The 27711-nt window shown below is 40.5% G+C and overlaps 1 protein-coding gene across 2 annotated transcripts in view; it reads right to left on the reverse strand.

Annotated features, from left to right (window-relative positions):
- AGPAT5 (1-acylglycerol-3-phosphate O-acyltransferase 5) overlaps nt 1–27347 on the reverse strand; it is a 79166-nt gene extending 51819 nt beyond the window's left edge. The window contains exons 1-5 of one of the 2 annotated variants that reach the window (XM_035004315.1): nt 26903–27347; nt 21594–21671; nt 11530–11599; nt 6519–6634; nt 3850–3939 (exon numbers count right to left, since the gene is read on the reverse strand). In XM_035004315.1, the coding sequence (XP_034860206.1) occupies nt 3850–3939; nt 6519–6634; nt 11530–11599; nt 21594–21671; nt 26903–27121 (573 nt within the window). In that variant the 5' untranslated portion in view covers nt 27122–27347. The remainder of the gene's footprint in view (nt 1–3849; nt 3940–6518; nt 6635–11529; nt 11600–21593; nt 21672–26902) is intronic. The other variant, XM_035004316.1, reaches the window with a different exon arrangement.
- Nucleotides 27348–27711: the final 364 nt, after the last annotated feature.

The raw sequence follows: 27711 nt of genomic DNA on the forward strand, positions 1-27711 counted from the left end.
GGGATCCTTGCTCAGCGGGAAGCCTACTTCTCCCTCTGCTTCTGCCTGCCGCTCCCCTTGCTTGTGCTCTCTCTTAATCTCTCTCTCAAAATACGAAAAAAAAAAAGAGTGAAAAGAGGTAAAGGGAACACCAAAGGCTATACTCTTAGGGCAAATGTAAACCAGAAGTCAGTCAGTCTCATATGGATTTGCAACTTTGGTCCAGTTAATCTCAAGTTCAGAATTCGGTTGGGTGGACTCACACTGAAGAAGCTTTAAGGGGCACAGCTAAACAAACGCAAATATTCTCTGGAGGAAGGCACTTTCTACTCTTCGAGTTGATTTCTACAGATAATTTTCCAAATAGAATCAGGAGCAAATAAAGATAACCAAGCACATAAGGAAAGAATGTACGATGAGCAAGAATTGGCAGAAAATGACAGGGCTTCACACACTGAGATCACTAAATACAAATTTACTTAATACATCTTTTAAATGATGCCTTCAATATTTAAAGAAACAAAGTTTGAAGATTAAAACAAAAATAACAGATTTGATAATAACCATACAGTACAGCATACCATGAAAAACACAATATATTTAAAACACAGGCATTAAATGGATTTGTGGTACAGTGGATTGCATCTTGAAACAAGAAGGACATTAGTAGAAAAACTTGAGAGATCTGAATAGTCTGTAGTTCAATTAATAGTATGACACCAATGTTTCTTTCTTAGTTTTGACAAATGTATCATGGTTTCGAAAGATGTTAATATTAAATGTTAACCTTAAAACTAGGTGACGAATAAATGGGAAACTCTGGACTATCCATGCAATGTTTTTGTAAATCTAAAATCATTCCAAGTTTTACAACACATTAACAAAAAAACAAGAGGAGGCTTAGGACAAAGAATATTACAAGAGTAACGGGGAAAACACCAAACTGAACCCTTCAGAGTTGAGGTTGCATGGCAACAACTCACCTGAACATCTAAGGAGAGAGGAGATGCATGCACACATTTACCTGGGGCAAATGCCAACAGATGGCAATAACAAGATTTAATTAAAATTTTAACAAGCTGCAAAAGGCTGAGTGTGGGCTAGTTCAAGAGAAGAACTCCCGGGGGCTAGACACAGGATAATTTACCACAACTTTGTACAAACATATACACACACACCCCACATATACATGCAAACCAAAAAGAAGAAAAAGAGAAGTAGAAAAAGAAAAAAAGGCTGGGCCAGGGCAGTGTCTTGCAAATTCATCCTCATGATGATGATGATGGTGGTGCAGGCTTGGGGGAGAACACAGCCAGTGCTGGGAAGGCACAAAGCCCAGCAGAGAGCCTTCCCCTCTATCTTTCCTGTGGAACAACATTCTTAAACTCTCAAGTTGATGAAAATCCAATGCAGCTGGGGGAAAGGAACAGAAGGTTAAAACTTTCTGCAGGGGATGAGCAAGAATACATCCTGGGCACAGATTTAGAGCTGGGAGCAAGGCAGGAGAGAAGCTGGGAGAAGCCTCCACCCCAAGACCCTTCCTGAGACTTAGACAACAAACCACACCTCCCCTCTCAGCCTCCCCACCAAACTGACAGGATTTCAGTAACAAGTACCATAGGACGCTGTTGGGGGAGGTGCAAAAAGGAGACTCTAAGTGTAGTGCAAAAAACTCAGTGTGGAACAGGCATTGAGAAAAACTCTCTAGCAAAACATCTCTCACCCTATACACAAAGTAAAGAATGCTACAGTAATTTGAAGTCTGTGAGAAAAATTACTGCAACAGTAAAACCCAAATCTGGTACAACTCCTGACTCAACTGACTCAAGCCCTCACTGAAGGTCTTGCAAAAAGACAAGCATAGCCATTCTCAGGTATCAAAACTACTTCAATCTCCACTGTCCTACTCAAGAGGCCCAACTTTCAACAAAATCGTAGCAGGTATAAAAAAGGCAAGATAAAGCAGTCTGAAGAGACAAAGCAACCAAAAATTTCAGAATCAGAGATGTTGTAATTACCAGATGGGGAATTTCAAACAACTACTAGCAACACAATAAAGGTTTTAGTAGAAAAGGTGTGCAATCCTCATGATCAGATGGATACGTTTAGCACAGATGTGGAAACTAACAGAATCAAAGGGAAATACTGGGAATGAAAAACAGGAACAGAGATGAGGAATGCCTCTACCTGGCACCACCAGCAGACTAGGCAAAGCCAAGGGAACAATCAGTGAACAGGAAAATAGGTCAGTGGATATTACCTACACTGTAAGACAACAGGGAAAAAAAGAGTGAAAAAAACAAAGCAAAACAAAAATCAGAAAAAGACTGTGGAACAAATGGCCCCAAAGACGTGTAATTGGAGAAGAGAGAACAGGGTAGGAATAACATTTAAAGAAATAAGAGCAAGGGATGTTCCAAAATTAATGACAGACATGAAACCAAAAGTCCAAGTTCAGAGAAGACCAAGCAGGATAAAGAGGGAGGAAAAAGAAAAAGAGCACACTAAGATGTATAATACTTAAACTCCTGCAAACCAAAAACAAAGAGAAACTCATGAAGGCAGCCAGAGAGAAAAAAACATGTAACAGAGGAGGAGGGAGGAGGAGCCAGAGAGAAAAAGGAATAACAGAGAAGCAAGGGGAAACTGCGTATAGAACACTGAAATCATGGAAAGAGGGGACTGAACGCATCTGTTTGGCATAGACAATGTCTATAGAATACCCAAGAAACCTCAGGGCAGCTCCCCTACCTGGGATGACGCATAGCTAGAGGGGAGAAGCAGGATGGACTCTTTAATGTGTAAGTCAGTGCTGAAATTTTAAATTATTTTTTGAAAAGACAGCAAATATACATATTGCCAATCTCTTCTATCTTATGGAGATCTATAAACAACGGCCCCCATTCTGCCCAGTATGCCAAATTTTTCAGAGTAAACAGACCTTTCAAAAAGCTACACTTTGTTCTCAAGGGTAAGTAGTAACAGGATAAAGGGGCACTACATTCTACGCCAGGTCATCCCCAAACAGAACACAATTTCACAATGTCAAAACAACTAGACAAGGTTCATAAGCAAAAATCTTGAACGTTAGGGCACTTCATCAGCTGACTGCGGAAAACTCATCTTTAAATATGAGTTCTGGCTGCTACCTATGAGCCCTGGAGAGGAGAGGAAAAGAAAAAGGAAGGCAGAGAGAAAACAAGAGGGAGGAGGAGGAGAGAGAAGATGAGGGAGGAAAAAAAACAAAACTTGTAGCCGTGAGCTAAGTTCCTGAGCACTGGTGACCAAAGCTCAAGCGGTCGCTGCGATCAGGGTGCTCTGCCCTCACGGGGAGCTGGGGGGAAAGCCCCTGGGCAGCAGTCAGCATTCTTCGAAGAGAATCCTGAGATTCCTTTTTTAGGGAACAAAGTTTTATCAGACAGTATTTACACTGAATGATTCTTCATTTGCAGATATTCATACTTTTTTTGACTTTTCAAATAACAATGTATACAAGCAATCCAAATTTACACTGACACAAAGAAAATTTGTTTCTTTTCAAACTACATGTGATCCTGAAGATGAGCAATTAGTAGCTGAAGTGCAAGTCGCAGGTGTGGTTTGGACTTCCATTGACAGACCACAGTCACCCACCGTTCTTGTTGCTCGTTCGGAGGACCTTACCACCAGCAAAGGACTGAAGAGTCTGCAGCCTCTTCCTGATGGCCAAAAACAGCCGCTCACCTATATGTAGACGGTTTTTACTGCCTCAACTCTCAATCATTTATTACCCATGGAATAATACATTTTCAACACAGTTCTTAAGTTCTGATTTAGTTCTTAAAAACTGAGAATTGATAAGGAAAATAATAAAAAGGAGCATGATCTTACTGGAGTTCCTGCGTTCATGTAGCTCTGCAGCTTGTTTCTCATGTCCTTTTCATTAAATTTGGCACTTCGCTTTACATAGATCCCTCCGTGCTGTCACATAAAAAAAAAAAAAAAAAGGGAGGGAAAGTATTTACTATTAAAATACCAAATGGCCAGTCATTAAAAAAGTAACTTTACTCCCCAAAAGAATAAAATTACATTTTAGGAATTAAACTATATTTAATACATTCAAATATTAGCATCTAATAAACATTTACCTGAAAGCTCTCCTAGGTTTCAACATAATTGAAATAAAAACTGCATGCTACATGGTACAGGAAAATACATGAACATTTAGTTTTGTTGACAGTTAAAAACGCTTTCATTTTTTAAAATAAAAAACTCGATCAATAACATAGTTCTTAGCTCTCAATTTTTCCAATGACGTAGAATCACTAAAAGTATCTTTAAAATGACAATACTTATGATCTTCAGGGATTTTTAAGACTGACCCAACTACAGATGTTTAGGTAGCACTGTTATGAACTCAACTGTGTTCCCCCAAAATTTATATGTTGAAGCCCTAACCCCCAATACCTGATGATATCTGGAGATGGGGCATTTAAGAAGGTAATCAGGTTAAACAAGGTTATTTAGCGTGGGTCCTAATCCAGAAGAAGAGGAGATTAGAACACCAACAGGCATATGCACAGAGGAGAGACAGAGGGAGAAGGCAGCTGACTACAAGCCAACAAGAGAGGCCTCGGCAAAAAGCAATCCTGATAATACATTGATCTGGCACTTCCAGCCTCTAGAACTGTGGGGAAATAAATGTCTGTTATTTAAGATCCAGACTGTGGTATTTTGTTAGGGCAGCCCTAGCCAACTAACCCAGGCACTGTCATACAAATTAAGGGATCCTTCATGAGACTTCGTTAAGTGTACCTCACCAAAACTTTGCATCAAGTCACCATATTATTTGCACTCGCTTGTGCTAATTTGAACTCATCTGTAAAATAAACTGACTGGCTGAACTTGATTTTGTCTTAACCAAGAATATGAGTAAAAGGAAATGCACAGATAGGAGCAAGGAGGGGACAGTATAAAGACTATAAAGAGGAGAGGAAGCGGGCGCCTGGGTGGCTCAGTTGGTTAAGCGACTGCCTTCAGCTCAGGTCATGATCTTGGAGTCCCTGGATCGAGTCCTGCATCAGGCTTCCTGCTTGTCAGGGAGTCTGCTTCTCCCTCTGACCCTTCCCCCTCTCATGTGCTTTCTCTCTCTCTCATTCTCTCTCTCTCAAATAAATAAATAAAATCTTATTAAAAAAAAAAAAAAAAAAAGAGAGGAAGCAAGGTGGCCTTCCATTCTGGTGGTGGTTCCTTCCAGATAGAAACTGGCGTGCCTGGGGGCGCCTGGGTGGCTCAGTCGGTTAAGCGGCTGCCTTCGGCTCAGGTCATGATCCCAGGGTCCTGGGATCGAGTCCCGCATCGGGCTCCCTGCTCTGCGGGGAGCCTGCTTCTCCCTCTCTCTGCTTCTCTGCCTACTTGTGTTCTCTATCTCTCTGTCAAATAAATAAATAAAATCTTAAAAAAAAAAAAAAAAGAAAAGAAACCAGCGTGCCTGAGTGCAGAGGAAAAACTCAAGGTGCTCTACAGAAGGCATGTCACTGTTTGCCCAAACAGGACTGATTCATTCTTTACTGACTCTTTAGAATTAAAAGCCACAGCATGCATATACCACAACGTAAAATTTCCCCAAGCTGTAGTGGACGTGATGCCTACTCTTGACATATTAGTTCTCACCTGTCATTTAACTTCTTAGTCTTTTTTAATTCAAAAACACCTGGGTTCTTTCCCAGGTATATGGAAGCTACAGAAGTGAAGACCAGGTACCTTTCCTTAAGGAACTTAAAAATTAGTGGGGAAGTGAAATATGTATACAAATAAGGTATCAAGAGAATCTGGTAAGTGTAATAATAAAGACAGCCCAAGACAAAAGCAGGGTGGAGGGAACTGCCAGGCTCGGGAAGGGTTTCATAATCGCATCTAAACTGGGCCTTGGAGGCAGAGGAAAGCATATTGCCTTGAACTAAAGCAACAGCTCAAAGAAGGATAGGGAGGGAGAAACCGATGCAGGCTAGAAAAAGAAAGGTGGGTTGCAGGGAGGCAGGTCACAGTGGAGCATGAATGCCACACATGGGAACTGGCACACGGTACAGTTGAGAAACACACACTTTGAGCAGATAAGCAGCTTGACCAAATGTATGCTGGAGAAGCAAATTAACGGCATTCTGGAAAATATCCTATACTAAATGTTTATTATGCGCCTGGCACTCATGCTCAACACTCTGCATTACAGCACACTATTTTTTAATATCCTACATATCATACATAAGTTTTAATATTAGTTTCTTAAGGTAATCATCTGTCAGATTCTGTGCCTTTAAATTCTCCTAGTTGATTTTTGTACACTTGTATTTTTGCTATTTAACTACCTAGGTGATCAGACATGTACATAAATGCACACCATTAAAAATGCCCAAGTAAAATCACTTCTGTTTGGAATAAATTATTAAACCCATAAAAATAAACAAAACAACCTATACATTTATATTAAGTGCATGCTAAATTTCCAAATCTAAAATTTTTATAAGCTACATATATAATGAAGAAAACATGGAAAAAGTTACCTGAGAAAAATAACACCCATACAGCGGAAGCCACTTTAACCCATCTTTCAGCACGTAGCGTACATGTCCAAGAGCATTCTGCCTGATGGCCAGAATGTCAGCAATAATCCAGTCAACTGCAAAGACACAGCCCAATTAGGGCATAAATGATCTGTATGTGAACTCCGGCATTCCTTTCCCAGAAACAGAAAAAGCCTCTTCACAAGATTATACTAGGAATATACTTTTGGATATATGAGAAGAATTTTAAAATTATATCAACTGTAGACATTTAAAAGTTACAAATTCCATTTATAAAAATTCTTTGTTGTTTTTTCCTTCTTTTTGCGTTCCTTGAAGGGCTTTTCATTTCAGAGGTAAAATGGAAAAAGTCACAAACCGCCATATGATACAAAAGTAGCATGAACAAAGAATAAAGTGCCTCTAATTCTTAGTCTAAAAAAATGAAATTATAAGCAAAAAATGGTTAAATGAAATTGTCATATATATTGGGTATATACTAATATGTTCAACACAAGGCAAGGACACTTCATCTTCCCTGGTGCCTTTCCAGGACACGATCCTAGGTTACAAAGTCAGCGCAAAGATCTGAGGCCCACGGCTGTGCTGCCAGATACCTGCCCCTTACAGAAGCACAGCAGAGGTACCCAAGGGCCAGTAATGGGCGTACATGGGGATGTTAGCAACAAAGGGTCGCAAAAGCAAAAATGAGACATGAGTGTGTTGATAACAACAACACTTCTAGGAAGAGAGAAGAAATTCCAAACAGAAAGACTAGCCTGTGCTGAAGCAAAGAACCAGAAACCGTGTGCAGAAGGTGGCAAACGGGAGATGGTCGAAAGAGTCAGGGGAAATGAAACAAAATGAAGCAGGAAAACAGTAAAAAGTCTTGAAGACCAGAGACTTGGGTTTGAAAGCAAATGGCTATAAACTACTCCATCTCTCTGATAACAATGAAAACTGAACTGGAGTTTGGGATCCTTGGGAAAAAAAAAATGATAATCCCTGAAAAAAAATGTAGTCTTACTATTGCGTGTGTATCCAGGGCCATGGAAGCCAGAACAAAAGGACTGAATTAGAGGGGAAAATGTTAAAATAAAATCTATGGCAAATAAAAGCCTGGAAATTAAAGCAGTTAACAATAGTTTAAACCAAAATGAACAGTTTCCCACAGGATTACAGCTGTGTGAGATCCTTTAGACAATACATCACACTGGGGAGATTATCCCAAAGACAACTTAGCCAGTTAAACACTAAAAATTATTCTTGTGAAAAATCATGTTATCAATTATTGAAATCTCTTAATCTTTATCTTTCACAAGTTCTTTCTTGATGACTTAAGTTATAATTGCACAAATTCATTCTATGACAACTCCTTTTAAGTAGTGATGCAGTTACTCTCCTACAACCAGGGATCCCTAGAAGCTGTGTCTGCCTGCTGGAGACACCGACGCTACAGAATGATCCACTATCTCTTTACTCTCAAGTATGTGACTTCCGCTGGAAGCCATCTCCCTAGCCCCTTCCTTCTCATTTAAATCACCTCAACAATACTGATAAACACAGCTCTTTCTGATTATGTTTTGGAAGCCAAATGATCCACCTTATAATAACTGTACCTAATGTAAATAAATTGTGAGAACTAAATGTACATCTGGAACATATTTGGGGTACAAGGCTAAAAACAAGATATGGTATCTTTTCCTGGAACAATTATCTTTTTATAGTTTGGAAGAATTTTTAATAACACATTTTTATATTGAAACAAACATGGCTACACATGGCCTAGAATGCATCTTTTAAAACTTTTAAGTGTAAAATGTGTCATGTTGGTATTAACTCTCCTGGGCTATGGCCTTAAACTTGCACAAATTTTAGTGGAAAAGCTTAAGAACTAACTTAAGTAGTTAAAAGACCCAGACTTTGTGCCATCAATTTTTGCTACTCAATTACCTTTACTTTTCCTGTTTATTCTCAACTAGGTTTTCTGCTAGGAGACGCTAGACTACAGCTGGGTTGCTGACAGCAGAGATGGGAATATGTACCTTTACAGTAACTATTCACACGGCCACAGCAGTGTCATTGTTCCTGTGACCTCTGAAGAGAGGAGAGCCAGCAAGAAAAGCGAGGCTTTTCTCATCTATGTTATTATGTAACAACAGTCCCTAAGTCACAAGGGTACTGCATAGTGTAACGGAGATCCTGGGCAGGAAGCACTTGTCTAGCATGGACCCAGCACCGCCTGCTCCTGGTTAGCTGCCATCATCGTCACCACCCCCACCACCCCTGCTGTTAAATGCCCCCCATAAACCAGGCATGCTGAGAGACTAGGAGCTAGCCTATGGAAATTGCCTAAAACCCTGAGCAGTAGACATTCTCACACCTTATGAACAAGGCTAAGAGAAGCTAAGTGATTTGCCCACGGTCACACAGCCCACTGCCGAAGAGCAGATGAGCCAGGGTCTGACGGCAAAGCCCACACCTTTTTATGATAATCTACTCACCACATATTTTGTTAGTTGAGGCAAATATCACTGAAACCAAGAAAAGGGTGCATTTCCTGAGGTCAAGGTAAACAGTGTCAAAAGCAGGTATTTAAAAAGGCCGAGAGGAAGGAATAAGAGCCACTACAACCTCTCGGCAGAGAAATAAGTTAAAAGACTAAGAATACAGAGACAGCAAGGACACATCAAGTGAAAACACCAGAGAAGAGATACTAATTAAAACGTCAATTGTCTGGAACGTGAGGCCCAGAAGAGACTCGTATTCTGGCAGGCCTAGTAGAGGGCAAACCAGACAGTCCATGTTGAACAGCAGTCTTTGAAATATTCTTTCTGCTAATTACATTTTTAGATACTAATTTGTGGTTCTTAATATATCTCAGAAGGGTCTTAAGAAAAGGGTACCCAGACCCCACCGGCCAATGACCCATGACCATGGATAAGCTTCAGGGGTCTCTGGAACCTAACACTATACACAAATTTGTATGTGCCCATATCTCTGGGCATAATCTATCATATTCTGACTAAAACCTGCAATTCTGAAGTAATTTAAAAATCACTATCTAGTTATGTTCCTCGGTTATGGGTTTTTTAAAAGGCATTCAAGAAAAGTAGCTCTCTCAAATCCCGAAGGCTAACTGGTACAGAACGTGGTAGCAGAAAGTCTCAGGCCCTGAGGGGTCAGATAAAGGCACGAGGAAACGGCTCTCTGACCTGAGAAGTGGGACTTTTTTCAGGTCAGTTGTGGGCTGACTTTGGAGCTCATACTTCCCATATTACCTTCTAGTTCTAAACACACAAGTAGGAAACAAAACTGTTTTCTTCCAAATGTTTCCCGCCAAGTCCTCACTCTGAAGTAATGTATATAAAGGCCAACAGGTAGTAAGCACACCAGTGATGGCGGCGGGTCTCATTTTATTGCTGGTGTTACCACCACCGCCTCTAGGAGCGTGGGGAGTACTTACTCCACACGTTCACGCTAGTTCCACAGCTCTGTTAATACAACTATTTCACACTGAAACCTGGCAAAAAGGAAGTTGGCAGGGAACCCGAACAAGGAATTTTAAGAGAGAATCCTCTTTAAACACATAAAAAAACTTTAATAAAATGAACCAGTGGGTCAATATAAAGGAAATTTGGGTTGTCATGAGCCACTGCCTACCCTGGACCCATAAATCCTTTACATTTGGATACTGGAAGCCTGGTAGAAATACGCCGTCAGCAACAGAACAAGCAGCAGGACTCTGTTAGTAGTAAAGACCCGGTGTGTCTGCAGAAACAGTCAAAATCCAGAAGAAAGGCTGCTCTACCGGCCAGCGCTGGAAGCAGACACTGGCCCAATCAGGCTGCTTGCTTTGCTGAAGTCAAATGTAATTAAATTGTCCAAGCCCGTCACATTCATGAAGTCAGGGAAATACACAGACACATCAAAATTCCTATCAGCCCTTTGTAAAATCAACTCTTGTGCCATAAAACTGAATGTAATCATTAATAAGCTAAATTGAGAAAAATGCATTTCAACTTTTTACTTTCTTTACCTTACCCATGGTACAAGTAGTAGTAAAAGCAACAAAATCATGAAGAGACACAGTTGACAGGAGGAAGATAAAGAACAGCCATAGGCTTAAGTGATTTTTCCAGTATCCTATAATCCCTCAGGTTGTTTTTAGCTTTGAACTTCTGGGTAGTACATTTCTTAAAGTCAGAAAAATGGAATTTAGGAAATGTGCATCACAGGCAGTTATAGGTTTGAAAAAATATGAAGTAGGATTTTCCTCTGGACTGAATTATCTGTAGAACTAAAAAGTACCTTAACCAACGTCAATTTCTTGGGCTTTGATACTGTACAACAGCTATATAACATGTCATCATTGGGGGAAAATTGACTAAGAGGTCACGGGACTCCATATACTATTTTTGCAAATTCTCGAGAATCTATAATTATTTCAAAATAAAAAGGTTTTTTTTAAAGTGCTTTAAAATATATACTGCACTGTAATTGAAGACCAGAGTCTTCTGACAGAACAGCAAGCTATAATTAAACTAAAACATTTGATGAGGCCAAAGGAACTGCAGACATTAGAAATTAATACTGCCTTTAGGGAAGGGGTAGTCACTTATTAGCATCACCTTTCTGCTTAACAATCAAAAACGTAAAATGTGTACATACTTTGACCCAATTTTACGTCCAGGAACAGAACTTACAGAAGGAAGAATGCATAATTTATTTAAAAAACTATTCAAAGAAACAAAATAAATGAAAGAAAATGCCTCATTTACACCCATCAGAGGGAGAAAGGTAAATTTGGGAAAATTCATAGTTTTCCTATGCCTGACTTTCCAAAAAGGTAAAATCACAAAAACACAAGGTCACGATATAATATCTGCATTGAAAATTCATGTTTTAACAAAAACCAAAAAATTTTTCATTTAAATAAATAAAAACATGATTTTGAATGCCCATCTACTTTCTGTAGAAAACCTAAATTTCATGCAAATGAAATACAAACCTGTGCTTTGATGATTTGCTAAATATATTATATTTTCTTTATTTTTTGGCAAATCTCCATATAGCAATATCTAAAAGATAAAACAAAAGGAAACATTAATATTTCAAAACATGCACTACTGTAACAAACAAAACAGGACACTGTCAAAAAATCGACAAAGTCATGAATATTTCCACCCATGATTAACAAAAGTTAGATTTCTCTTAGCAGCATCAGAGACCATAAATGGCACATGTGTATAAAGTAGTTAAGTGGAGGGCAGGTTAATGGTTATAAAGTGAAACAGAATGATCAACACCCTCATGAGAAAAACACAACAAGCATTTATTTACTGCTTATAGTATCTGAAGCTTTTTCTGTAAGATACATCTTCCTTCAAAAAGCCCGCAGTGTAGTGGAAGAGACAGCCGTGTAATACAGTGACAGGAAGACGTAACACAAACATTATGAAAAGACGGCACATTTTAGATCAGAGAACTGTCGACTGAAGAGCAGAAGCAGCGTCATTAGGTGTGGTTTCGGCAGATGAGATGAAGGAAGGACATTCATGAAAAGGTGGACAAAGAAATGGAGTGGTGGTGTCTGAGGTGTCTGGGGCCCGTGGAGGCACCCCCAGCACTTTCGAGTCAAACGGCTGCATGCAGGACTGGTGAGCTGGAGCAAGGACCCCAGGGAGATCTGGACCAGAATGGGAGAAGTCTTTTGAATACCAAACTGAAGATTAAAGCTTTATTTTGTAAGTAACAGGGAAACCTGGCTCACGATTAGGACTCTCTATATCTCTGTAAAGAATGGAGAAAGTTCACTGGGGCACCTGGCTGGCTCAGTCGGTGGAGCGCGTGACTCTTGATCTCAGGGTCATGAATTCAAGCCCCATGCTGGGCAGAGGGCTTCCTTAAAAAAATAAATAAAATTAGAAAACAAAAAAAAACAAAAAAAAAACAGAGAAAGTTCAGGATATAGGTGACTTCCAGGACTGGGGCGGGCGGGCGGGATGCAACATGCGAGCTGCACATGGCGGTTCCAACTCTAGCAGTCATTTTTTTTTTTAATTAATTTTTTTTATTATGTTATGTTAGTCTCCATACAGTACATGATTAGTTTCTGATGTGCTGATCCATGATTCATTGTTTGCGTATAACACCCAGTCCTCCGTGCAGAACATGCCCTCCTTAACACCCATCACCAGGCTAACCCATCCCCCTGCCCCCCTCCCCTCTAGAACCCTGTTTGTTTTTCAGAGTCCATCATCTCTCATGGTTCATCTCCCCCTCTGATTTCTGCCCCTTCATTCTTCCCCTCCTGCTACCCTCTTCTTTTTTTTTAACATATAATGTATCATTTGTTTCAGAGGTACAGATCTGTGATTCAACAGTCTTGCACAATTCACTGTGTTCAGCAGTCATGTTTTATTTCTTAAACGGGATGGTGGGTGCACAGGTGTTCATTATGAGTCTGTAGTTCTGTCTTAAATATTTCACAAAATTGAGAAATTAAAAGTATATTTTTAAAGACTTTAAAGGAAAGGACTGCTAACAGTGTTTTGTTTTTTTATATCATTCAGGGCACTTTTGTCTCTCTCTCAGTATCCTGTCATCATGGGTTATGCAAGATTATGAATTAACTAAGGGTTTTTAGATCTATGTTTTTAGATGTCCACACAGATCTTTTGGTCACAACACTCTTCGTTAACATCTTCACAACAGAAGAAAATGACGTCAACTCAGCATCTCTGTAGAAAAGTGGAACTAGAGCACGTAACATTGCGGAGATCAGGGACGCAGACTGAGGTTCCGGTGCTCTTCCCCAGAAAACTATACCATGCTATACGTGTAATATGTGTTTACATATTTGCTCAATTTTTTATTAATAAAGTCTATCAGTGCCAAAAAACCAAACCAAACCCTAAACCAACAGTTTGATCTATGCAGGGTTAAAAGAGGAGTTCTTGCTCGTGAACGATCCCCATTCTCTGGCCAATAAGCAGGAACTGCTTCCCAGCATGGGTACAACGCACTGTGCTGACAATATTGCAGCCATGACCTTCTGTTTTGGGGCTTAAGCTCCCTGGATGGGGCATCACATTTAAAGGTTTCGATTTAATTGATTCAACCTGATTAGCACTCTTTGGAGACCTGCCTGCCCCCAAGCTGTCCAAGAAGAGGCTCTCCCTGTCCTCTCCTGCTCAAGCTCTGAGCTTGATTAATAGACTGCCAGGCTGCAGCCTTTGAAGGCAGATAACAGACAAGTTATTAAAAGGCATTTTTTTTTTTTTTAGTTTGATTGTGGTAATTCTGGCGTGTTCCAACTGGATGGGACCAGCAGCACAGGCTGTGAAAAAAATCACCCAAGGCAGAATGAAGGAAACAGAAGTTTACTGAATACACTGCAAGACAGGAGCAGGAAGGACGGCCAGGAGAGACTGTCTACCTAGGCGGGGTGAGGGGCTGTAGTAACAGGGCTGGGAACATACGGAATTCGCCTGGTTGTAAGCAGCCCACTGACAGGTGATGGCCTATAGCCACTTGCAGGTGGGTCGCTTGATGAGCCTGTTGGCATTCAGCTCAGGGGTCCCTGTGGGCCCTTTTCCCTTGCTCACGTTTCCACTGCTGAAGCCTGCTGCCTAAAAGTGGCCTCTGTGGTATCTAGAGAAAGTAAGTAGTGAATTTAATTGGGCAAAACAGAAGGAGAAAACATAGTTCTACTGTTAGATCACTCTGAAGGAAAAAACCCTAATTCATAGCCACTGAAGGGAAAATGTATACCTACATCTTTCATACTTCTAAAGTTATTCTTCAATATGCATAGTATCTCGCTGAAATAAAAGGTATTTCCAAATAAAATGCAAGAAGATGGGGAAAAAAAGAGTTAGCCTTTCACAAAACATAATTTAGTTATCTTAAAGTAAATATTTGGGCTGACTGCCTATTTAAATTTTTTCATTTGCCACTATAAATTGGTTGGAATTCCACAGAAATAAGTTAGAAAAGAGTAGCCTTTCATAGTTAAAACCTGAAAAGATCTAAAAGCGAAGTACATGAAATTATGAACTACAAATCTTACTGGAATAGTTGCAAATCATTAAGTACTTTGAATTAATGTTGATTAACCAAAGAAAGGAATGCATAATTACAATTTTAGGTATCAAATATATGCAGTTTTAAGGCCCTTCACTTGGTTTATTTCCAAGATTTCAAAGAAAACATTTCATTCTAATTTAAAACTGTCAGATTTCTTTCATTCATTTAAGTGGAAAGTTTTTAAATTTACTAACAAGGAGGGGAAGAAATGCAGATTCTGAAAATACTTAACAGTTAAGTATTTAACAGTTATTAACAGTTATTACTACCTTATTAACAAATATATGGTTAGATAGCTGTAGTATCTAAATTTAAAAAAAAAGTTCCTAAGAACTTACAAAATACCTATACATATAAATTATTAAATGATTATGTAGGGACCAAGGGCAGGCTGCCCCTAGACGGGCCACTTTGGTATAAAGATTAAGTTAAAAGTAATCAAAACCCAGCAGATGCAGGAAAACCTATCTGCCTGGCTCTCAAAGGCCTAAATTTGCACAGAAAAGGAGAGCCTGTTCCAGGAAGAGAGCTCTAAATAGACTCCCCTTTACCTAAGAAACTGATCTGCATAATAGGGCACCTCCTTTCACCTTCTTGCCAACAGCCTTCTTCTTGTATCCTAAACCCCTCTCCCCCTCTTTAGCTCAGGTAAGCTTTCCATTGACTCACTATCTTTGGAATCTCATGTGTGTGTGGCGTCCCCATACATACACCTATTAAATTTGGTTATCTCCTGTTGATCTCATGGCAATTCGATTCTAGGTCCTGCTAGAGGGACCACAGGGCAGAGGAAGGTCTTCCTCCCCGACAATTATATGATGACCTATAAGCCTACCAGCACTCTCATTGTAATCATCTTAAATCCGCTCATCCTCAGCATGCATTTACCTTTTCTCCAAAGCTTTCCCACCTCCTAACCCAGAGCCCAGGATTAATCACACCCCCCTTTTGCCCTGGAACAAACCCCGTTCACACTATGGGAGCCTCAACCACAAATTGTGCATATTTATTTGTAAGTCACCTGTGTGCGTGGGGGGGGGGCTCATAAGCTCTTCTGTGGCAGGGTCTTCATCATTTTTCTACCCCCAGAGCCCAGAACTCAGATGGTTTTCAGCACAAGTTTACTGAATCATTAAGCTGCACTTTTATTTTTCACAAGTAGATAAAGCTAGATCTCAATTTCAGCAGTAAAGGTTTTGGAATAAACGTAAGTAAAACACTTTAAATGCACCAGTGACTTAAGGCATTCTGTGAATCTTCTAGTACATACATGTATTTTGAATCACATTAATCAGGTCTTTTGCAGGTAATTTGTTCCTTCAAAACAAGGCACATGAAAAACATGGCTTTTTTTGTTCCTCCTAATTATTTAATTTTAGGTTCATCATAACTGTTTGATTTTAGCTCATCCATTTTTTAAAAGCTCATCTAAAGTCTCTATAGAGGGGCACCTGGGTGGCTCAGTCAGTTAGGCGTCTGCCTTTGGCTCAGGTCATGATCCCAGGGTCCTAGGATGGAGCCACATGTCGGGCTCCCTGCTCAGTGGGGAGCCTGCTTCTCCTTCTCCCTCTACCTGCCGCTCCCCTGCTTGTGCATGCGTGCTCTGTCAAATAAATAAATAAAATCTTGAAAAAAAAAAATAAAGTCCCTATAGAAAAAAGAACAATTTTTCCTTTTCATTAATTCAGAAGGGGACAATAAAAATGCTCTTTGAATAATTACCTTCATTGCAACTGATCCTCTAGTTACTATTCTGCTTTAGTCAGACAAACTTGTTTAATTTGCACAAATCAGCTATCAGAAGGCAGCCTGGGGACACCTGGGTGGCTCAGTCGGTTAAGCATCTGCCTTCGGCTCAGGTCATGATCCCAGGGTCCTGGGATCAAGTCCCGCATCAGGCTCTCTGCTCCGCGGGGAGCATGCTTCTCCCTCTGCCTCTGTCTCTCATGAATAAATAAATAAAATCTTTATAAAAAAAAAAAAGAAGGTGGCCTGGATGTAGATGTAGAATTCTTTCACCTCACCTTGACCATATCTTTATATTGTTTTTAATTTTCTCCCATGATATGTAAACAACCTAAAGACTCTTTTGTATCCTGAAAAAAGGGAGTAAAATGGAATCTACAGTGATCACATGTTTAACGTAGTAGAGTATCTAATAATACCACCAGGACATAAATGTACACCATTCTTTTTTTGTGAGAAAAAAAAAACACAGATTCTTCATTTATCTCAATAATATCCATTTTCTTTCAGTATGCAAAATGAAATATTTTTTTATTTTTATTTATTTATTTATTTATTTTTAAAGATTTTATTTATTTATTTGAGAGAGAGAGAATGAGAGACAGAGAGCATGAGAGGGAGGAAGGTCAGAGGGAGAAGCAGACTCCCTGCCAAGCAGGGAGCCCGATGCAGGACTCGATCCCAGGACTCATGACCTGAGCCGAAGGCAGTCGCTTAACCAACTGAGCCACCCAGGCGCCCATGAAATATTTTTTAAAAAACTTTTTCACTCCCCTTAATATAGACTCTGTTGAGGACGACCAGAGTATGCTATCCCAAAATATGCCACATTGGCATAAGGATATTTTGAGGTGAAGAAAGTGAGAAACATCAGACACAGGAAGACCTTTCTGGCCTCCCCCTTTCTGCCGAAGTCATAAGCTTCCCTTTGTAAGGGTGATGTTAATACCCATTCCTAAAGGTGTTCCCTTCTAGAGTGCCAGAAAGACCAGCGATAGCACGAGAAGAGTCTGCACAGCAAACCTTACTAAACCACCCTTACCTATCACACATTCCCTAGTGACATGCCCACAATTTACCAGCCCTAACGGCACAAAGCCCTTTCTCTGTCTAGTCATGTTTCCAGAAGTTATTGCCCTTTTTTAAAATGACATATAAACCCCTCAAACTGAGTCTATTCACTTCTTTTGATTTTCACTTCTTTTCTGTGAGGCACCAATACATGTAAAAATATTAACATCAGTAAAATATGTATGTCTTTTCTGCTGTTAATCTGACTCTTGTCAGTTTAATTTGCAGACCTCAGCTATGAACCTAAGAGAGTAGAGGAAAAGTTTTTCTTCCTCTACACTGCAACATAATAGTCACTAAGAGCACAGGTTAAAGTATTTGATTTGAATTAAGACTTGGATTTGAATCCTAGTCTATCACCTTAGTAACTGTGTGAAATTGAGCAAAGTCCCTTACCTCTCCACATCTATTTCTTTACCTGTAAAATGAATGTCCTAACAGCAACTACTCCTAATTAATGAGATGAGGTAAACTACTTCACACAATGCCTTGAACATAGTAAGCATCCCCCCAAAAGTTAGCTGCTGTTATTATTATTGTCCAATAAAGTGAAATTTTTTGTTCACAACTGTGTTAAGTGATTAATGGGTAAGAGGAAAAAAAAAGTCTGATTACACAGAAATGCAGCTATAAATTGTTTTAATAAGATTACATATATAATTTACACTTTATGATGTTCATAATCATTTGAAATGAATTTTTAAATGTATTTTTAGGCCAGTGAAATATATCACGAGTTAACCAGTAAAAGATTTCTACTGTAATGCATACAAACACGATGGTCTTTTTCTGCCCAATCTCAAGCAACACTTCATTGAATAGGAAAATTACAATGCCCTCTGAACCAAGATCAAAGTAGAAACACAGTCATGTCTAATAAGCAGTATGCTAAAATAATGATCATGCAACATTTAAAAGGAACCTTACAAATCACAAAGCTTTCTTATACATTCTTCACGTGTGTCCCTTGGTACTGTCCTTATTCTACAGGGTGTTTTGCTGAGCACCTACGACATGCCAGTCACTGAGCGCAGTTTCGCATGGTATCTCATTTAGTCTTCAAAAGAGCATGACAGTAAGTATTCCACTGAAGGAGGAGAATACTGAGCTGAGAAGCTTATTCAAGTTGACACACACTATGGCAGAGAGCTAGGAATTACACTCCGGTTTCTCACACCAAGATCCGAAACTCTTTCGAATGCTATAAAACTATTCTCTGCAAAAATTCGAAATAAGAACTTTGAATGAGAAACCTTCCCATATATTAGAAGCTTGTGTGGGGGCGCCTGAGTGGCTCAGTCATTAAGCATCTGCCTTCGGCTCAGGTCATGATCCCAGGGTCCTGGGATCAAGCCCCACGTCGGGCTCCCTGTTCCACGGGAAGCCTGCTTCTCCCTCCCCCACTCCCCCTGCTTGTGTTCCTGCTCTTGTTATCTCTCTGTGTCAAAAAAAAAAAAAAAAAAAAGCTTATGTGATTTTTTTCAGTCTGAAGACTAAGGAGATAAGAAACTCATGAGAAAAAATAAGTAGACATAAAAAATTTTCCTCCAGAAATGCAAATGCAGACAGGGAACAAAGCAATACCTAAGCCAGGAAGAGCAACTGACATTCACTACCCGGGCTCTACCTTCCACACACCCATGCTGAGCCGCACAAGCTCCCTACAGTGAAGCAAGGCTAGGACTCAGCTGCATTGCTCCTGTATTCCCATGACTCTTGATTCTTTTCTTTCTTTTATAACTTACTTCATACACGCTTTTTGTTTTAAACTGACTTCTTTCTACACTGCTAAGCTGTGTGTTGAGAGACTATTTTCTCATTCTAAAACATGAGTGCCTAGGGGCACCCGGGTGGCTCAGTCGGTTAAGCATCTGCCTTCGGCTCAGTTCATGATCTTGGGGTCCTGGGATTGAGCCCTGAGTTGGGCTCCCTGCTCAGCGTGGAGTCTGCTTCGCCTTCTGCCTCCTCCCCCCTGCTTACTCTCTCTCAAATAATTAAAATCTTTAAAAAAAAATAAAATAAATAAAATAAAACATGAGTACCTAGCATGTGGTTAGCACTTTAGGTGACGCTCCTTTCCAGGTATCACCCCCTGGTTTCTTTTTGGTTCTGAAATCCCCACCTGAAGGCCAGGAAGAATAAAGCTGTTTTCCAAATACCACTTCCACATGCATACAGTCCTCTAAAATACCCAAGCAACACTTGCTTATTTGGGGTTTCCATTGCTAGTTCCCACAGAGAAAGGGGGAACAAAATAAGCCTTAGAGAGCTGCGTAGGTTCAAAAGTAGCGAGAAGTACAGGTTTTTATTGACAAGCAAACAAAGGTTTCTCTATATCGCTGGCTGTTGCAGAATGTCCTCTTTATAAGGTCTCTGACCTTATTCTTTCTCAGTCTTACTTCTGAGCGTACAGTTCATGTTTCTTTCCCCTTTATCTATTTAAGTAAAGAATACAATTAGACTCACTAGACCGGTAGTCTCCATTAAATCAAAGCCTGTCAACCAGTAAGCCCAGTCAAGGACCCACCCCAGTTAAAAGTGAGATTCATCTACATTTCCACAGACACCAGATCAGTATCCCCTGCACTCTGCCCTTTTATTAAAAGGGGAAAATTAAGTTATTCTCCCCTTTATTGCTATCTCCACAAGGTTACAATCTTGTAGAGGGGTCAATACAGGCATTAAAAGATGCTAATGTTATGTTAATATTTCCTGTGTTAATTACATGTGTGATGCTGACACCGAGAGGGGGTGAGGGAAAGATGAGGCTTCAGCTGGAAGAAAGCATACAGAGAAGAGTCCAAAGGCACATGCTTGAAAATGCCCTGGTGATTTGGGAGACTGGGGAGGAAGCAGCAGTTGGGCTACAGTGAAACCAATAAATGGAAAAACTGGCCAGGGCAAACTTTAGACAGCTCTGAAGGCCACACTTAGGAGTCTTCAGTTTCATTCAGTTATCCACTGAGGGCCTCTTTTTCCTAAACAGACCACAATACTCACTCCCGTTTGAAGTAAAGATTCGAAGCACCTCATACAGCCTTCTTAAAGAACCCAGGCAAAGTTATTTTATCTTTGTGTCACAAAGCTAACAAACACAAACACTCCAATTTCAGTATTATCCTCTACTGGAATTGTTTGTCCCTATTTTTCCTAGTATGAATAAACTAAGAGCAGGGATCTCATTTCAACCAACGTAACCACACCATTGAGTAAAGCCAGAGTGCCTTGTACTGAATCCTGCCTTACCTACTACGAGTGTGAACTACAGGTGCCTCAGTTCTCATCGGTAAAATGGGAAGAAGCGTGCCTACGTGGTCAGAGTGACAGGACTGACATGCCAAAACACCTGGCACAGTCAGCTCGCACTCAACACCAAGTTTGTTACGGAACCCTTCCTCTCCTTTCTCTTCCACATCCTGTCCACAAAGCCGTACCAGCTACTTCGAAAACAGATCTGGGAATCTTTACATCCTCTCCATGTCCACTCTGTCCACAAGTCTGACCACCATTTCTTGCCTGGATTACTACAAATCCTCCCCAATTGGCCCCTTTTCAGAGCTCCATGCAAATGTCACTGGTTTGGGCAAAGTTCCTCAACCACTAGTCTAACAATTTCACAGAGCACAGTACATGTTAATTTTCTTGTTCCCATCTGTGTCTCACTAGAGGGTGAGCTCCATAAGGGCAGGGATCTTGCCCACGGTTTTCTTCACTGTATCCCTTAGCGTCCACCTAAGGATCTGGAACAAGGTGCACACTCCAATACTGCACGAATGAAGGAGTGAAGAGTAGTTTTTAGGGATTCCTTAGAAGTTATTACTTAGTTTTGGATTGCATTATCAACCCGTGTTTAAGAAACCATAATAAAATGAGAAAATATTAAAGGAAAAATTAACTTCTAAGTCCATTTAGGAAGAGTCAACTCTCGGTTCATTCAGCTCTACAAATTCAGACAAATTCACGAAAGAGGGAAATTAAATTATGTCTATAGACTCATATTTTCCTTTCCTCAACAGCACAGATGCGTCCCCATAGGTTATAGACATACTGGGTACAACTATAAAACCCATCCGAGAAGTTAATGTATTGGAGGAGTCTTCCCACAATTTACATTTATTTAAAAGCTCTTAGAAGAAATCTAAAGTTACACACCAAATTGTTGCATACCTGGGAAAGGTGTGTGTAGGCAGAGGGAACTTTAACTTTCTCAAAATATTTTGGCAGTGTTTGAATGTTTTTTTGCATCTGTGATTTAAAATAGAAAAATAAGACATTAAAAGGAATCTTACACCAATGCAAACAAACAAAAAAATTGCTTGCTCAATCAGGGATTTTTATTTATAGAAAGTATAAAAACAAGGTTCTTTTTTTTTTTTCTTTTAAAGATTTTATTTATTTGACAGAGAGAGACACAGCGAGAGAGGGAACACAAGCAGGGGGAGTGGGAGAGGGAGAAGCAGGCTTCCCGCGGAGCAGGGAGCCCGATGCGGGGCTCGATCCCAGCACCCTGGGATCATGACCTAAGCCAAAGGCAGACACTTAACGACTGAGCCACCCAGGTGCCCTAAAAACAAGGTTCTAATTACAGTTTTCTAAAATTTTCCTATAAGTCTATTCCCTGGCCAGACTTAAAATGTGTTAGACTGGAACCCTATTTGATTTGGGAAATGTTTAATTTCCTCTATGAAAGGCTGTTGTCATTCTTAAACACACACATGCAGAAGCACAACCAAACCTGCCTGTCTCTGTCTTGCCCCAGCTAAACTGAAGGAAGTAATCTCAGGTCTTTTAAGGTCTTCACATGGATGATAAATAAACAGAGAAAAAGGAAATTAAGGATACAAAGTATTTATATTCTCTTTAGGACTACTGATATTCAAGAAGACTCTGGGCAACGTTTTAGCAGAAATGCAGACAGAATCCAGATGTGGTAAAAAGGAGGTGGACCTGTAAGGTCCCTTCTCCCATTCTAAATAAACATATTTTATTCGAAGAGTTTAGCTGCCCTCACCACAAGATACAGAATACAAATTTAACTGAGAGTCTAGGACTATGTTTGATGAAACAGTGCTATAGAAAGAACCAGTTATAAATGGTCTCCAGATATGAATGCCTTGGTTGTTCCTAAGGAACTTGAAACAATGTTTCAATTAAAAGTATGAATTATTAGAGAAGTTAAGAGTATTCTAACTGAACATATTAAAAAAAATCAAAATCTTAAGCTTAAATTCTGTTATCTTGTTTCCAGTATTTTTTGAACTATTTTATACTTGAAGTAGGTCAGCTGAAAAACTAAATTTATCTTCTCTCAAAGTCCACATTTTGTTGTTCTATCATGTTAGCATTTGAGAAAGAGCAAATTAGAAGATAGGGCCATTAATGTAAAATACATTTTAAAGTAAATTCCAAGTGTTACAGAAGGATTTAAGCAGGAAAAAAATTTGATTAAAATATTTATTACATGTTATTAAGGAGGCATGTATTATATCACTAGATATTTTTGCCCTGCTAATATCAATGATCAGTTTTTAGTTCATTCCTTTGGAAGGAGGAAAAAGAGAATTTTTTTTTTTTTAAATAATGAGAAAGGAATTCTGATATTTAGAAAAAAAATACATTAACTTTCAACAGCTTCCAAAACAACATGTTAAGATTTTTCATTACCTATCATAACTATTACAATGATTATTTATGCAGAAATCTCAACATTCGGGACAGCATCCTAGGATAGAAATTATGGTAAATCTGATTTCCCCTCACCTCGAGGTTATAGTAACTGCATCACCGTCCATCCTGCAGGAATCCTCACTGCTGCCTCTGCCAGTTAATGCCCCTCTTTCTTTCTACCTTCCCACAAGTTTTCCTGAAACTCCAGCTCCAAGAATAAGCCGGACTAAGTTATGACTAGGTTGAATGGTGACCCCCACAAAAGACTGTCCATGTCTTAACCCTGTAACCTATGAATGTGACCTTACTTGGGAAAAGGGTCTTGGGCTAAGGATTCTGATTTGGGGAGCTCATCCTGGATTATCTGAGTGGGCCCTAAACCCAATGACAAGTGTCCTTATAAAAGAAAGGCAGAGGGAGATCCGACAGGCAGAAGAGGAGGAGGAAATGAGATCACGGAGGCAGATTGTGGATTATATAGCTACAAGTCAAGGAATGCCCACAGCCACTGGAAGCTGAAAGAGCCAAAGAAAAGACTGCCCTAGAGCCTCAAGACGGAGTATAGGCCAACAAACATCTTGATTTCAGACATTTGGCCTCTAGAACTGTAAGAATAAATTTCTCTTGTTTTAAGCCACTAAATTTGAGGTGATTTGTTATGGCAGCAACAGAAAAGAAATACAGTTATTTGAATCCGTGTGCCCCAAAATAATAAAGAGGCTTGTGTTGATTTTCAATGGATCTCAAATTAAGTGAGATAAATGAGACTTTTAAAATCCTTATTGCTTATTCCAAAGTAAATGGTGAAGGTACCCTTTTTTGTTTCAGTACTAATAAAATTCTAGAACCTAAAAGAATAAATTATAAATGAAAATTTTAGCAACAGTGATTGAAATGCTCTCCTGTGTCAAAAATGCGTGTGAAAATAAAGTAGTGGAAATAGGAAAGAACAGATATTTAGCTAGAATCCAATGGAACATTCAAGTATACATGCTGAACTGGCTTACCTGCCAAACACAGATCACCACCTTCATGGACCTACTTCTCTTCAGCTTAAAAATTCTATACATAAAAAAATATTCTGTTACACTACTATGAGCCATTTCTTTTTTAAAATCTAGAATTAAAAAGCATTAAAAATTCCATTTAAAAAATTCTAATTTATGTTCAACATCACTAATAGGCAGGCAAATGCAAATCAAAACCATAAGTTATCACCTTACACCTGTCAGAATGGTTAGTATCAGAAAGACATTTAGCAAGGATGTGGAGAAAAGGGAAACCTCATGCATTGCTGGTGGAAACGTAAATTGGTGCAGCCACTGCGGAGGTTCCTCAAAAAATTGAAAATAGAAATGCTACCTGATCCAGTAATTCCACTACTGGGTATTTACCCCAAGAAAACAAAAACACTAATCAAAAAGATATACATGTACCCCTGTGTTTATTGCAGCATTGTTCACAATAGCTGAGATACGGAAGCAACTTAAGTGTCCACTGATAGATGAAGACGACGTGCTACACAAACACAAACACAAACACACACACACACACACTGGAATATCACCCAGTCATAAAAAGGAATGATTTTGGCATCAGAGACAACATGGTTGGATCTAGAAGGTATTATGCTAAGTGAAATAAGTCAGACAAATACCGTTCGGTTTCACTTTATATGTGTTATCTAAAAAACAAAACAAACAAAAAAGAAACAAACCCATAAATACAGAGATCAAACTGTTGGTCACCAAATGGAAGGGGGTGAAAAAACCGATAATTTAAATATAACTCTACAATGTATATAATTTAATGGTGAACTTCCTTTCGTCCAAAAACTTAAATTACTAGCACTTCTTCAGAAATGAATCAACATTCTTTTATACAGAACAAAGATGAGGACCATCTCTGTTCTTTGCCAATTAGAGGTGAAAAACAATTCAAGAAAAAAAAAGTCCCCTAGCAAAATAAGAAAAACAAGACAAAATGTTAATCAAAACTTTACAATGACAAAGTCACTGATGAAAACTAGTAAGTAAAACTAAGAATAAGGTGACAGAATGTCCTTATAGATAAATTCCCTTTCCTTTACTATCCTGGATATTGTCATTCATGCATTTATAAAAGGATATCTGATGGCCCTCAAGTGTAATTCAAAGTTTTATTTAATGTGTGTTCTTTAAAGTTTGTTAGGAATTCTGGAACTGACTGTCCACTGATGATCAACAGATTCAATTTTTTTAAAAACCATGTGCTGAGAACTCAAAAATAAAACTGGAGGTCTACACTGAACAGGGTATAAGGTAAGACATACAATTTAGAAACACTGAAATTTTACAATCATTTTTAAAATAAGAAACTTGCTAAACACATAGTACTTCACTGGTATATTATATATTATATTGCATGGAACACGCTATATTCTTTGAACAAAAATGAAATAATCCACCAGAGGTAGTACTATTTTCCTAAAAGGTAACTGACTTTGTCCTATGTTCTGTCTATATCCTAGTCCAGGTCAGTTGTCATCTGATGTGAAATTAAATATTTAATCATGACAAAACCATACATTTAGACAAAGGCTGTGAAATAAGAGCAAAGGGGGGAAAATGATTGGTCTGAATTAGTGAAAATTTTAAATGAAGCCCATTTTAAAAGTCAATTAACAGGAAACCATGATCTGGAAAAGCAATCTTTCTTTTCTAGGAAGCGCTTACAGATACCGGTTTAAATGTAGGCCCTGGCTTCTACTTCCCTTCCCCCAAACAACCTCCAACTGGGGCAAACTCAGAGTCATCAGGGATCCACAGCAGTGCAACTGCAACCTGAAAATAGTAGCTGGTTGACAACAGGGTGAAAACAGCTGCTCCAGGAAAAAAAAAAAAAAAAAGACAAAAAGACAAAACCAATGCCATCCCATTCCCTTCAACCCAACCCCGACTAAGAAAAGAAAAAAAGAAAAAAAAGAGGGCTAACTGGATATAAGGAATAACCAAGAGTCAAGCTCTTTCATTCAGATTGGGAAATAAAAGGAAAATTCGCAATTGTTATTTTTGTAAAAGAGACTTCAAATAACTAAAGGGGGTCTTCTACATTTTTTCTTTTTCTCTTTTTTTACAAATTTAATCTGCAGATCCAATCTCCACAGAAAAAGTAACAGAAAGTCATCAGGCAAAAAATTAGCCACACATTTGAGCCTAGGGTAAGTTGGCAAGAATTTTATCTACGGTAAGGCTTCTACAGTAACAAATGTATTAATTTCCTCATCCAGCTTTCACTTATACTGCGGAAGAATGCAAAACAAAGTTGTACTTATTGTCCAAATAGTAACAGTCATCTGTTTCAAGAGGTCTCCGATTTTTACAAGCGCCCTTTTGACTTCAAACATTACCAATCTTCTGAGACCAAACGCCAAAAACTTGTCAACTGCTTGCCCTACTTAAGTGTTCGTGTGCACCTACTTAGCAAAGCACCGAGACAGGCAGTTACAAAAGATGGGGAAGGGGGGGCGGACGATCCAACTTGTGGCCTCAGAACAACATAACCACAGCTTCCTAGCGATCTTGGGGCACCTGCTGCAAGGAAGTATCGGACCAAACCCCACCCAAGAACGTGAAACTTCCCTCGCCGAGGGAGGACAGGGTGATGGCACGTGTTCTGGGGGCCGCATGTGCCAGGCAGAGCTGAACGATCCCAAAGTACCCAGGGGCGGGGGGCGGGGCGCGGGGTGAATGGTTCCCAGCGGGGACCCGGGTGGAGAGCGGGCAGGCAGGGGCGGCGCGGGGGAGCGGAGGGCGGGCAGTGCCCCTCACCTGCACGCCGGTGTAGTTCTCGAAGAAGAAGAGCACCATGCTCTGATAGATGCAGTAGAGCCGGTCGTCCACCGCCTGGTACAAGCGGGAGGGCAGGAAGGCGGAGAGCAGCCGCCAGGCCCCCCAGGCCAGCACGTAGGTGGGGGCAGTGCCCAGGAGCACGGCGGCCGGCAGCACGCAGCGCATCGAGTACATGTGGAGCACCAGGGACAGCAGCATCCTGCCGGGGCCGCGCGCGGAAGGCTCGGCCGGCTGCTCCCCGCCCGGGACGCCTCCAGGCCGCCCCGCGGCCCTCAGCCCGCGGCCAATCACGGGGCCGGGCCGGGCCCCGCCACCGCCCCCTCACCTCTCCGGGCAGCCGGCTGCACCTGAGACGCCCAGCCCGAGCCCGCTCCGGCCGCCGCCCCCAGCCGCATGGGCCGCGCGGCCGCCTGACGCTGGGCCGGCCCGCGAGTGTGGCGCCGGGCGCGCTGCTTGCGGCCGCGGGGCAAGGGGATGCCGCGGCCCTCCGAGGCTCAGTAGCTCAGAAGCGTTGACACCCCTTGACCCTCGCCCGTCGCCCAGCGCCCCTGACGGGGGCGGGGCTCCGCGGCAACAACACGCCGCCTGATTGGCCTTCTGTTGCCATAGTCCCCCGTAGGGGGCGGGAGTCCGTGAACTTAACACATCCTCTGATTGGTCGAACGCGCTGACAGTTGAAGCGCAACTGCCGACCGGTCGCGCGGCCAGCCAGGGTCTGTCCGCTACGCATGCTCCAAAGCTTCGTCTCGGGCAGACGCGGGAAGGAAGGTGGCGGCTGACAGGCCCCG

The sequence above is a fragment of the Mirounga leonina genome, unplaced genomic scaffold (assembly GCF_011800145.1).
Source record: "Mirounga leonina isolate KUSES-001 unplaced genomic scaffold, KU_Mleo_1.0 Mir_128, whole genome shotgun sequence".
In the NCBI taxonomy this organism is placed as follows: Eukaryota; Metazoa; Chordata; class Mammalia; order Carnivora; family Phocidae; genus Mirounga; species Mirounga leonina.